This window comes from Diospyros lotus, chromosome 13 (assembly GCF_014633365.1).
Source record: "Diospyros lotus cultivar Yz01 chromosome 13, ASM1463336v1, whole genome shotgun sequence".
NCBI classification, from domain to species: domain Eukaryota; kingdom Viridiplantae; phylum Streptophyta; class Magnoliopsida; order Ericales; family Ebenaceae; genus Diospyros; species Diospyros lotus.
The window spans coordinates 37,176,335-37,190,656 of record NC_068350.1 but is presented as its reverse complement, the minus strand read 5'-3'; the positions used below and the strand labels follow the sequence as shown (position 1 = coordinate 37,190,656).

Below are 14,322 nucleotides of genomic sequence, written 5' to 3'. Positions count from 1 at the left end.
TTCTAATTTTTTGTTTTAAAAAATAGTTTTTCAAAATGACAAAGAGAATACGTTTTTTATTTTTTAAAAATAGACTATCAAAACATAAAACTGAAAATGAATTCAAAACTCAAAACTGAAAATTAAAAAGTAAAGAAGACGCAACCTAAACTTTGTAAAGGCAAATATACTCTAAGTTGCACGGAGACATAAACGATAAATGGATACGATATGAAACGAAAACAGGAAAATGACATTTTATAAAAAAAATAAGAAATGAAAAAAATGAGAGAAACACATAAATAAAAAAGATAAATAAATATTTTTGTAAATATAATTTTTAATGTAAAAATATATTTTTTAATATAGAAATAAACATAAATTTCATAATACATTCAAATAAATTTCACAAACAAAATTTGAGAAAATTTAAATTTTTTGAATTATAGATAAAATTTTAGCATATTTGTGGACAAAAATGTATTTTCGATCTTTTTTTAATATTACAAAATAATTTTTAAATATTTTCAAAATTACAAAAACAGTTCATAAATATTTTTTTTTATATTTTAAAAATAAAAATATTTCAAAAACATCGAAATAACACCCTTGAAACATTTCCATGCATCATAGAAGATACATAACATATATTTATTTTTTCTATAAGTTAAATTGATAGATCTTTTTTAAATATCAGGATAACATCAAATATTATTTTAATAAAAATTATCAAATTCATGGCCTCTAACATATATTATTATTTTAATAAAAAATTCATACCCACAAACACCGAGTCAACATATCTTAGATATTACGCTATATTATATGTTCATGATAATGTGCTTACAAAATAATATGGTATTATCTCTGAATGTTGGTCCACCATGTACCAAATAGTTATGATTGTGTCACACAATTCAATAATTTGGGATTTAAGTAATCTTTATTTTACTTTATTTTTGTGTTTAAATAAATTTGAAATTATTGACGAAACACAAAAATAAAGTCAAATAAGTATCAGGTAAATTTAAAATTGTTAAATAAAGAGAAATAATCTTAACCATCGCCCTTATGACATATATCAAATGGTTGGGCCACGATAAGGTGGGTTTTCACATTAGTAGATTATGAGTTCAATTTATTGTCTTGCACAATGAGATAAAAAATTTCATCTGCTATTTACCTCTTATGTCGAAATTGAGGACACGAGTGACGGGAAATCACGTAATGACGATAATCCCAATAATCTTAGCCATCATATGTATGAGAGAGTCCAAATAAGTGCATCGTACTTAAATATTCTCTATTTAAAAATGTTCTTTGTACACGTGAATTTAATGTTTGTGATCGTATTTTGTATTAATGTTTTGTATTATGTATTATATTAATATAAATATACAAGACATTAATATAAAATATCAATAAAAATATTTAACTTAATTGTCTATTAGATTGCAAAAAAATTAGAAACGAAAAATAAGTATGATAAGAAATGTAAACAAGGAAAAAATATTTTTTAAAAAAGTAAAAAATGAAAAAATCAGAAACACGTAAATAAAAAATATATATATTTTATAAATATATTAATATATAATATAAAAATTCCTCTATATTATATAAAATAGAGAAATTTTGTCTGTTTCTATTTTTTTTTTATGGAAACGGATTTCAAAATTAAAAACGAGTTTTTGATATTTTTTTAAAAATTATAAAATAATTTAAAAATATATTTTTAATATTTCTTAACGTTTTAATACAGAGAACGTTCTGTGTAACGGGGAGAAAGATTTTTACTATTATCAGAGTAAGGTGGAACCTCCACGTAATGGAAGGAGTTGTTGTACACTTTCTATCAGTAGTGACAATTGCCCTGGCAACAGCCACTTCGAGCTTTAAAAGTTGAGGGTCCGTGAATCCCTCGCTTCGCCTCCTCGTTTGAACTCCCTCTCTCTCTCTCTCTCTCTCTCCATCTCTCTCTCTGTGCAGAGGGTTTTCGACTTCATTGCTCAATCTCCATCATCAGGTAAATCTCTTCCTCTCTGCTAGCTTCCAAACTCATTGTATGCATCTATATAGACACGCATTAATAAGATGTAAACGCTAGTTTCTGATCAAACAAAACCCTAGATGTAGACATACGAAGAAGTGTTTAAGCATTCAAATTCAAACCCTTACAGGAACTTTTGAACTTCGTTTTGGATGCAGGTAATGGAGTGGAATCCAGAAACCCTGCGGTTTCTCTCCGAGTGTTTTCTCCACACTCTCTCTCCTTATCCCGAGCCGCGCCGCCGAGCCGAAGCCAGCCTCGCTGAGGCTGCCGACCGCCCCAACTATGGTCTCGCCGTTCTCCGACTCGTTGCCGAACCCACAGTCGACGAGCCCGTTCGCCAGGCGGCCGCCGTTAACTTCAAGAACCATCTCCGATCGCGGTGGGGTTCGGACCCCAATGCTCCGACGCTGCCCCCGATTTCGGATTCCGAGAAGGAACAAATCAAGGCTCTGATTGTCCCCCTCATGCTCTCCGCTGCTCCCCGGATTCAGTCCCAGCTCAGCGAAGCCCTGGCCGTGATCGGCAAGCACGATTTCCCGAAGTCGTGGCCGGCTCTGCTGCCGGAGCTCAAATCGAGCCTGGAAAAAGCAGGCGAGGCCTCTGATTATGCCACTGTTAACGGTATACTCAGCACTATTAATTCGATATTTAAGAAATTCCGGTATCAGTTCAAGACCAATGATCTGTTACTTGATTTGAAGTATTGCCTTGATAATTTTGCCGAACCCCTTCTGAAAATTTTTAAGCGCACTGCGGCTTTGATTGATAATGTGGCGAGTACGGGGGGCCAAGCTGCAACCCTGCGGCCTCTTATTGAGTCACAGAAGTTGTGCTGCAGAATATTTTATTCTCTTAATTTTCAGGAATTGCCTGAATTTTTTGAGGATCATATGGCGGAATGGATGGTTGAGTTTCAGAAGTATCTTAGCGTGAAGTACTCTGTACTTGAAGATGGGGGTGGTGATGGGCTTATTGTTGTTGATGAATTGAGAGCTGCAGTTTGTGAGAATATTAGCCTTTACATGGAGAAGAACGAGGAAGAGTTTCAGGGCTACTTGGGTGGTTTTGTGGAAGCTGTGTGGAATCTTCTTGTTGCTGTGTCTGCATCTTCAAGTCGCGAGAGGTTAACAGTGACTGCAATCAAATTTTTGACTACAGTAAGTACGAGTGTTCACCACACTTTGTTTGCCAGGGATGACGTTTTGCAACAGATATGTCAGAGTATAGTTATCCCAAATGTGATGTTGAGGGATGAGGATGAGGAGTTGTTTGAAATGAATTATGTGGAGTTCATTAGAAGGGACATGGAAGGAAGTGATCTCGAGACAAGGAGGAGAATTGCTTGTGAGCTTCTGAAGGGAATTTCAAATAATTACAAAGAAAAAGTGACTCAAATGCTTTCCAGTCAGATACAAAGCAGTCTGACTTTGTTTGCTGAAAATCCAGCAGTGAATTGGAAACACAAGGACTGTGCAATTTATTTAGTTGTCTCCCTGGCAATAAAAAAGGCTGGTGGTACATCTGTCTCCACTGATCTGGTAGATGTTGAGAGCTTTTTCAGATCAGTCATTGTGCCAGAATTGCAAAATCAAGATGTGAATGGATTCCCGATGCTAAAGGCTGGTTCTCTGAAGTTTTTCACTATGTTTAGAAATCAGATTTCAAAACCAATTGCATTGGCATTGATCCCTGATGTGGTTCGCTACCTTGAATCAGAATCAAATGTGGTTCATTCTTATGCAGCTAGTTGCATTGAGAAGCTTTTATTGGTCAAAGATGAAGGGGGCAAAGCAAGATATATGTCATCAGACATCAGCCCATATTTTTCTGCACTCATGACCAACCTTTTTAGTGCCTTGGGAAAGCCAGAGTCTGAGGAGAATCCTTATGTAATGAAGTGTATCATGAGGGTTCTTGGAGTAGCAGATATTTCTCGAGAGGTTGCTTCACCTTGTATCACTGGATTGACTTCTGTACTCAACAAAGTCTGTGAGAACCCAAAGAATCCCACCTTCAATCACTGTCTCTTTGAGGCAGTTGCTGTTCTTGTCAGGCGGTCCTGTGAAAAGGACCCTTCTCTTATTTCTGCCTTTGAGGCAAGCCTGTTTCCGAGCCTCCAGTTGATATTGGCAAGAGATGTAACTGAATTCTTCCCATATGCATTCCAGCTTCTGGCTCAGCTTGTTGAGTTGAATCGACCCCCGATCCCACAACACTACATGCAGATCTTTGAGATTCTCCTCTTACCCGATTCATGGAAAAGATCTGGAAATGTTCCAGCCCTTGTTCGCTTGCTCCAAGCATTCCTTCAGAAGGCACCCCATGAACTTAACCAGGAGGGAAGGTTGACGCAGGTACTGGGGATATTCAACAAGCTTGTTTCATCTCCTAGCTCTGATGAACAGGGATTTTATGTGCTGAACACAATTATTGAGAACCTTGGATATGATGTTATTGCACCCTATATGGGACACATCTGGGCTTCCCTATTTACACGGCTCCAAAATAGCAGGACGGTGAAGTTTGTCAAGTCCTTTTTGATATTTATGTCACTTTTTCTTGTCAAACATGGTTGCCAAAGCCTTGCTGATTCAATAAATGCTGTTCAGCCCAATATATTTCTTGTGATCTTAGAGCAATTTTGGATACCTAATCTGAAGTTGATCACAGGTTCCATTGAGCTTAAGTTGACAGCAGTTGCTTCAACCAGACTTATCTGTGAATCTCCAATATTATTGGATCCTGCATCCAGTGGACTTTGGGGGAAACTGCTGGATAGCATTGTTACTCTTCTTTCTCGACCAGAGCATGATAGAGTTGAAGAGGAACCAGATGTTCCAGAGTTTGGGGACAATGTGGGTTATGGTGCCACTTTTGTACGTCTATACAATGCTGGGAAGAAGGAGGAGGACCCTTTAAAGGATATTAGGGACCCAAAGCAATTCCTAGTGGCTTCGCTGGCAAATCTCTCTGCTCGTTCCCCTGGGAGGTATCCCCAAGTTATCAGTCAAAATCTTGATCCGCAAATCAATCAGCCTTGCTTCAGCTTTGCAGCTCCTATAGTCTCTCAATAGTTTGAAAAGGATGCTATCTCAAGGTATAATTTCTTCTTTGCATCATAATGAGCTAGTCTTTTTGTATTCCCCATATTTTCAAATGTTGGTTTTTGCCAACTTCTTTATCTCTAAATGTTCCACGTTTGAGCTGCATTTACCATATGGGAATTACCTGAAGTCCAGAGATTATTTTTATAGAAGCGGCATTTTAATGAATGGTTGGATGATTGATCAACACATTTTACTGTTTTAGGATGTACGAATTGACGACGCCCATTGGGTTAAATCCCATGAACAACATATTGTTGATATTGAACATATGTAGTATTCAAGCACTATTCACCATTTTGTTTCCTAGAATTTGGTTCTTTGTAGCTTTGTCCATACCTTGAGTTGTAGCTTTTCTGTTTTCAGTGAGAGGCATCATGACACAGCATGTAGAGAACCAACACACGAATGATACTCTCAAAGCAACAAGTTTCAAGCACCAAAACTTGGTCTTGAGTAAGAGAAGAAAATTGAATAGGTTGCTGGAAAATTGAAGTAAAAAAAGTTGTTTACAAACCCTAAAATCTAAGTACTTATGGTGTTCGGCCACCCCATAGTAGTATTATAAATAAAAACCAATTAGAGTCCTAATAGAATAAAACCCTAAAATATGAAGTAGAATAAAATCCTAAAAGAATTTAAAAAATATGAAGTTTTGTCCCCTATTTGGGCCAGTTTTTGAACGGGCCAGTTTGGACTGGGTCTTGAATGGGCCCTCCATCTTGTCTCAAATAGTGACCACATCATTCACCTCCACTTGAAAAGAATTTGTCATCGAATTATGATCGGGTATGACAACTCCACATTCAGCAAATACAAAGAAAGATCGACAATATCAAAGAATTTGGAAATACCCATATAATTAGGCAAGTCCACAAGATAAGCATTGTCATTGATTTTCTTTGTAATCTTGGAAGGACCATACTTCTTTGGCTTGACCTTGTTTTGCTTTCCTATTGGAATCATTTCCTTCCTCAAGAATACCATGACTTCATCTCCAACCTCAAATACCCTGTATTGCGATCTTGTACTTCTCATTGGTTTTGTGCAACTTTTGCTTGGCATCCTCTTGAACCGCTTTAACTTGATCGGCTAAGTCACTAGCTGGAACACTAAAACCTGGTACCTTTGGAAACTTTACCAAATCCAATGCATGATTAGGAACTTTCATGTATGCAATGGAAAATGGCGTCCTTCTTGTTGAACTATGCATGACGATAGTTGTCACTACGGGTTCTCTCACTCAATATTAACTCAATCTTTAAAGCCAAGTTCCTTGGTTCTGGCACACTCATAACCATCTGAATTCCAATTTTATCACGAACAGCAGGCTTCAACCATTCAAATAACGGGCTGCTTGTTGATTGTCACTTTCTAACAATTGATTTCTCTTCGCCAACCTCAAGAACTCAGAGGTATACTCATTCACACTTCTCATGCCCTGGGCACATCTCTGATAGGCATCAAACACGTATTGTTCGTAGTTAGGAGGCAAAAACCTACCTCTTAACAATTGTTTCATTCGTCTCCATGTCTGAACTGGATGTTGGCCTTCCCTCAATCTCGTCTATCTCATTTGCTCCCGTCAAACAAATTTATCTCCCTTCAATCTATAAGTCACTAATTTGACTTAGTCTGCTTTCATCTGGGATCTTCATGTATTTGAAAAATCGATCAACTTCAGCGATCCAATCCAGGAACCCCTCAATATCAAGATTTTCACTAAAGGTAGGAATATCAACCTTTAGTTTAAACTCATTGTTTCCCCAATGGTTATTATGCTGCACATTCCTCCTAACCCCTTTATCGCCAAGATTAGCCATTACAAGACCAAGATCATCTTCATCATCACTATCATCCATCATTGGTGGTCTTCTAGGATTAACAGGGACAGGATTAATGGCTGATCTTCCCGGGTTAACTCCTCTGGCGTGATTCATTCTATTATTCTGGTACTTGTAATCATCACCTCGTAATAAAGTACCTAATTGGTTGTTGATTTGCTCCAATTTAGTGTTATTAAAGGCTCAAGGCGCACTAAGGCTCAAAAGAGTGTTGGAGCTTGAGGCGCAAGGCGTAAGGCGAGGTGCTCGCCTGATGGAACTAGACGCATGCTTACTAAAAAAAAACGTAAAATATATATTCTAGTTGAAAAATAAGGTATAAAATAAGTCCTAACTTCTAATAACATATTTATAAGTATATGTTATCAATGAAATTAAAAAATTCAACATATACTAATGAAAAAAACAATAAAAAATGTCAAAAGATGTAATCTAAAAGTCTTTAGGTCAACTTAAATTAAATCTTAAAACAAATTATAGGTCTTAAATCTTAATCAAGATTAACTAATTATGTATTTTAAATAATTTAAAAATCATCCTCATCATCAAGATCAAACATTTCTATATTTTCATCATTAAAAGTATCATCTTTAATATTTTCTTCTACATCATCTTCTCCTCTTGTTGGATGATTTCTATGGTTTAGAAGTGATGATAGTTTCATACATTTTTTTGGTATGTAATATACTAGGTTTGAATTTGCATCTTTCTTTGTATAATGAAAACTCAGCCTCTGTGGTGTCTATAAATATTGATCACACCAATAGAATGTTGATCATTGGATATTAAGTGTAGTTTGATTTTTTATTACTGGAATAATATAATCTTAAAGAAAATGGAGACTTGAACAGCTTTTACAAAACATTGTTGAAGCCACTATTTAACTTGGGCCTATGAAAATATAATTTTATTTTTCCCTTTTTGTCCACTTCTTGCATCTGGAGATCATAAATGATATATAGAAGCCTAAGAAAGATGGTTGCAAGTATGGGGGTGCTGTTCTGGTTACTTAATGTTACATTTTGTTATTGCATGCCTTGAATTTGTTCAATTCTCCATATCCATCTTCACCAACACAACAACATATCCAGCCTTTATCCCACTATGTGAGGTCGGCTACATGAATTCTAGACTTCCATGTATTTCTGTCTTTTGTCATATCCTCATTTAGATCCATATATTTCTCCATATCCATCTTCATTTAGTTCAAATTCAATTGGAGCATTTAAAGTAGTAACATTTTTATGTATTATCAAATTTGTAGTTGAAGCAATAAATTTAAACTCTAAATAGTAAAAAATTAAATAGAGTAACAAACAATCAAATAAAAACCTTAAAAAAATAGTTAAAAAGCCCAAGGCATGCCTTAGCCTGAGGTGCCTTGGGCTAAGGTGCGCCTTGTAGGTCTGCGCCCACCTGGAATGCTTTCAGGCGCCTAGGGTGCGCCTTGAGCCTAGGCACGTCTTTAATAACACTGCTCCAATTGTTGTTGCATATTGCGAGTTATTTCTCGTTGTTCTTCTATTGCTCTCTAAACTACAGGCAACCCCTAATCACCATTGCGAGGTTGGTTGCTACCGCCGTCAAGATTGGCCATTTGATTAGTTGATTTTACCGCTCTAATACCACCTGACGCAACGTGTAACGTGTGTGTAGAGAAGTAACACACGAATGATACTCTCAAAGCAACAAGTTTCAAGCACCAAAACTTGGTCTTGATTAAGAGAAGAAAACCGAATAGGTTGCTAGAAAATTGAAATCGAAAAAACTGTTTACAAACCCTAAAATCTAAGTACTTATAGCGGTCGACCACCTCATGGTAGTATTGTAAATAAAAACTATTTAGAATTCTAATAAAAATAAAGCCCTAAAATATGAAGTAGAATAAAATCCTAAAAGAATATGAAAAATATGAAGTTTCGGCCCCTCTTGAACGGGCCCTCCATCTTGTTTCAAACGGTGACAACATTACATCACTCTTGCAGTTTCAAATTGGCTTCTTGTTGAGTTTAGATCTACACTGTTCTAAAACGCGGCTTAGGCGGCCCCTGGCCACTGCAAATACATGCAAATCAGCATCCTAGGTGCTGTGCTCAATTAATCGGGCGCTGCCTGGGTTGCCTAATTTTAGAGGAGAAAACCCAGCTTCTTCACTCAAAAGTAGTAGATGCTGCTGCTGCAAATGACGAAGTCTTCAACGGCCAGAGGGGGACTCGGTCTAATCCAAACAAATGCGGATAAGGCTTGAGAGTGTGCTGTGTAAGCAGCCTCTTTCTCCTTCATCTTCTTCTTGGCGGCTTATCTCCGCTTCACACCTTCTATTAATATTTATATATATATAGAGAACGATTTTGTTGGACCGACGTACAGACGGACGAAGGCTGGAAGAAGGAGAAAATTGGGGCTCTCACGCACTACTCGCTGCTCTTCCTTGATGTCTCTGGCTCTCTCTCTCTCTCTCTCAGACTCCAAGCAAACATTAAATCTGGGATATTGGATAAGCTTTGAAAAAGCTTTGAAGTCTTCTTTGGCCACGCGTAAATAATTAGACAAAATATGCCTTTTGAAATATTTTATTTCCAGCAGTATGTGCATTTGAGATAATATAAATTTTATTTAAATAATTTTCCTAGGCCCCTCTTTGGCGGCCTAGGTGCAGCATTTTAGAACACTAACTTTCATTTAGTTTGATGGTAAAGAAGTTGGTGGTGAAGGGTAAAATGTAGCTATACTTTCTTATTTTGTTCAGTGCATCCATTTTTGGAATATTGCCTCCTCATGTTATTCGATGTAAACTGAATCATGGCAATATCCCACTGCCCATGCCACCCATCTATTTGCTAACCTAGGGGAGTTGTTTATGTGAGCCATATAATTAGGTAATGATTCACATTCCCAAAACTTCACTTTGAACCTATTATTTGGTCAAGGTACCATTTCTTCCAGTTCAATGATTGTTCAATCAGAAAATTGCTTTCAGAAAAAAGAGAGAAAAGCATGAAATGTGAGAAGGGATGATATTCCATGCCATCCTCTTTAGCTGGCTTGCTTTTCCTTATCTCCTCATCTGTTCATTTCTCACCTAATCAGTTCAAATGTTTTGAGGATGGCAATTCTGAGCAGATCATTTGCATTTTTGGGTGCAAATGCAATTATAACTGTGAATACTAGTTCAGATGTTCTAATCCTATGAGAATTTGTTTAAAGTTCCAATACTGGCTTCTATATCGTAGAGTAGTAGGGTCATTAATGTGGGGGGTTTCAATGATATTTGGCTTTCAGTATAGGACTAGCTTGGCTTGTGGGCTTTTACTTCCAAGACTTCCTTTCCACAATACATAGCTTGCATGCCAGGGGCATCAGTGTAGCATATTTCTCTTGGGGCTTCCTCTGGACTTATCACAGTGGGTTTATGAGACACTTTGCCCACTGTTACTGGGTGCTTGCAGAGGCTTAGGGGCTGTTCAGTTGTGGAAGACTGCCCCTTTCCAGAAAATTACTCCACGGAAAATGGGAAACTAGAAAAGTTGTTCAGATACAAAAATTCTCTAAATGTAAAATGGAGATTTGGAAGATGTAGTTTTCCAAAATTGAATTGAACTTGGAAAACTACTAAAATGAGTTTTCTAAGTTTTCCTTGTTAATTTGGAGATTTGGAAAACACAGTTGTCCACAAATCATCTAGATTGGAAATTAAGGCATCTCTCTTTTCTTGAACATATATTCTAATTTTCTAGATTGCAAATTAATTTTTTGTATTTCTAATTTAAACATGTTCTCCAAATTTTCTATAGGAAATGAAAATTACATATTTTATAGAAAATTGAAATTAGAAAACTAGAAATCATTTTCCACAGCTAAACAACCCCTTAGACACAGTACTGGTACAACAATATATCAAGCTTTAATCTCACTACACGGGGCAAGCTACGTGAATTCTACCTTGCCAATCATTTTTATTTGTGGAAATATCTTTTATAAGGCCTTCTTTTTGGTATTTCTCTCTCTTTTGTTAGAAATTTGCTTTGTTCCGTCCACTTTTGACTCACAGGAGTTTCTACTGTTATTCTTCTCACAAGATGAAATCATATTAATTGCATATCATGCATCTTATCTTCTATAGGCCCCACTTTGACTTATTATGAATAATCTAATTAATAATTTTATCTTTTCCTATATGGCTGCACATCCATCATATATCCTCATCTTTATTATGCTCATATTTTGCATATTTTGATACTTTTAATGCCCAACATTTTATGCCACACAAATAAAGTTGGGCTTATAGTCGTTTTATAAAATTTTCTTACTATCATATAAAACACCAGGCATACTTTTTATTTTAACCATCTAGCTTTAATTCTATTGGAAACATCCTCATTAATCTTATTATCTTTTGGATAATTGGATGTTTGATCCAATACATCTAAACTGTTTTTTCTTTGGGATAACTTATCTATGCTTGATGTGTTTAGTGAGTTTGTCCATTACTAGGACAAAAAGATAAGGGCTTAATTAAATTTTTTATGTAATTCAATTGTAATTGAAGCAGTCTTAATTAGTATCTCCTCTACATGCTCCTACACTTGTTTATACTCTAGGATACATGTCTTTAACAGTCTTAATTAGTATCTCCTCTATATAAACAATTTGAACTTCTTTCTTCTCTAAATCCCTCTATAAGACTTCTTTAAGGACTCTGTCATAAACTGTTACTAAATCTTTAAGCACCATATGTAAATTCTCTTGTTTATCGATATACTTTTTTTCATGTGCCTTAGCAAATATATAACTTTCATTATTGACCATATATCAAATTGGTTTTCAGACACTTTGGTCTCTCTCCAAAAATTTCATAGTTTGACTAATTAGGTTGATTTGTCTTTAATTTCCACAAATTTTACCATCTACTTTTTTCCCCTTATAAATAAACACTAAAGTGCTCTCTCTCCACTTTCTCAGAATCCTTTTTGATTTAAAGATCACAATAAATAATTTCATTTACGAAAAAAGTGCTCTTCTCCCATTCATTTTCATGTTTCTATCCGGTTATTATATGTTTTTTTGACGTACTTTTTCATGTTTTTTGTTTGTCTTCTTTTAAATGTTTGTTTTATTTCATTGTGACAAATGTGTTCGTATAACATGTTTAATAAGATGCCTCAACAGAACACTTGTTTCTCCGCCTTCATTGAATAATTTTGAGGAATACTTCTTTTCTCTCTCTTTAATTGCTCCCTCATTTTTACCAGTCCCTTCTGCTTTTCATTTTTTCATACATTTCACTTGGTTACTAGGACCTTACTAGTGTCCTAAATAAGTAAGCGATTGCTCATTTTAGTCACGCATATGACACCTACTTTACATTGCTGCAGATTTTGGCTGAGCATGAAGAGAGTTTCATTTGGTCCAATTTTCGAAAACCCCCAGGGCATACTTCACACTGTTGACAAATGAGTGATGCAGTCGCTTTTACGGAGTGTCTCTTTCGCTGATCAATGTTGCAGATTATGTTTGATAGGCATCTTTTTGAAGGTGGCATTTATATTTATACCACATTAAGCTTCACCGGTTACAATCGAATCTCTCTCTGTCAGGCCCTTACGATAAAAGTCTTCTTGTTCGACATTGTAGCTAAGAGTTCCAGCAAAGTTCACGTGCTAGTCTGGTTCGTACTCGTGGCTGTTGCTGTTTTGGCTTCGACTTCCATTCTCCTTTTTGCTTCCTTAGTTCTAGACTAGGTGCATCATTTGTATCATCTGAGTTACCAAGTGAACAAGAAGGTGGAAAATAGGCTTGTGTGATAAAAGGGATGAATTTGTGCGCTGAACGTTGGGTGCTTTTCATATCTCAATTAGAGTGTATTTTTCCCAGATGTACTTGCCAAGCATTGTTGTTGATGATGATTCTCTCAATGAAACAACGACCATGTGATTGATATATCAAGGATTATATCTTGGGCTACGCACATGCATGCAAATGACAAAAATATCTCTTGTGTCTTACCGTTTCGTGTTGTCTCATCATCTTTGATGAGAGGTAGTTTTGTCATTTTACATGCATTGTGTAACCTATGTAGTTTAAAGAGTATTAATAGCATTTTCTATGAAACAAAGGCCAAATTCATATATATATATATATATTTTTGTGTGTGATCACCTGATATTTTGTTGTTTTAATTATATTATTGAATTTATATTTTTGAGTTAATTTAATTTTTGTATTTTAATTTTTTGTGTGATAATTTAAATTTTTTATTATATTTATATGTTTTTATTTTTTAGTTAATTTTGCACATGTATCTTGATGCGTAAAAAAGGGCAAAACGAGATGAGTTCATTTAATTTTTTTTAACGTGTCAAACTATATAAATTAAATTAATTAAAAAATATAAAAATGTGTAACCAAAACAATGAAATATTTGTATTGTTACATGAAAAATTATTAAAGTTAGGAATTAAATTGATTTAAAAATATAAATATAAGAATGTAATAGACATAACAAAAAATTTGAATAAAACAGGACAAAAATATAAATTTGGTGACAAAAGAAACTCACATTCACTTTCTTTAGAGAATTTAATATTGCCATTCATGCTGCAGCCTCCTTAGCATGGACAAGAAGTTGTTTGGGAACCAATTCCAGCTGATGATAGCAACATAGGATAGAAGCAATTTTGATCCTTCAGATAGCTCAATGGCCCTTGGCTTCAGAGTTCAGACAGACAGACCACCTAGTTTCTTTTCTGGGGGCCAATTTGCACCTACTTGTGGGAATTATTAGAGCCCAATGTTTAAACATTCTTGTATAATACTAAATTAAGATGGGAACTTAAATGGTTTTCAAAATCATATTTATTTATTGAGTAATGTTAATCAATAATCATTGTCTTAATTTAGGTTACATGGAAATAGATACGAAATCAAAATGAAGAAAATAATTTTTTTTAAAAAAATTAAAAAACAAAAATACAGGAAAATGGGTAAATAAAAAAAATATAAGTCTTTTTATAGATATAATTTTTAATATGAAAAATAATTGTCCAATCAAACATAAATATACATTTCATAATTTATTTAAATAAAAATAAACACAAATTGTTTATATCTTTAACGTACTCATTGTGATAGCAAAGACTGAATTTTTTTATTTAAAAACATATTTATAATATATTTTTTATATTATAAAATGACTTGAAAATATTTTTTTGGTGTTTCTTCACATTCTAAGATGAAAAATATTTTGAAAACGTTAAAATGATACTGTTTCTGTGTTTTCACACATTAAAGGTCTTAATTATATGAAAGACAATAGTTAAAGACTCAAAAGTATGGTAAATGTACA

The 14,322-nt window shown here is 34.9% G+C and overlaps 1 protein-coding gene across 1 annotated transcript; it reads left to right on the top strand.

The window, feature by feature from the left end:
* Positions 1–1,862: 1,862 nt before the first annotated feature.
* Positions 1,863–5,120, top strand: LOC127788685 (exportin-2). Its single transcript, XM_052317254.1, is given in 3 exon segments — positions 1,863–2,002; positions 2,185–5,047; positions 5,050–5,120. Coding segments are annotated over 2 exon segments (2,919 nt in total). The 5' UTR covers positions 1,863–2,002; positions 2,185–2,187; the 3' UTR covers positions 5,109–5,120.
* The last annotated feature ends 9,202 nt before the right edge of the window (positions 5,121–14,322 follow it).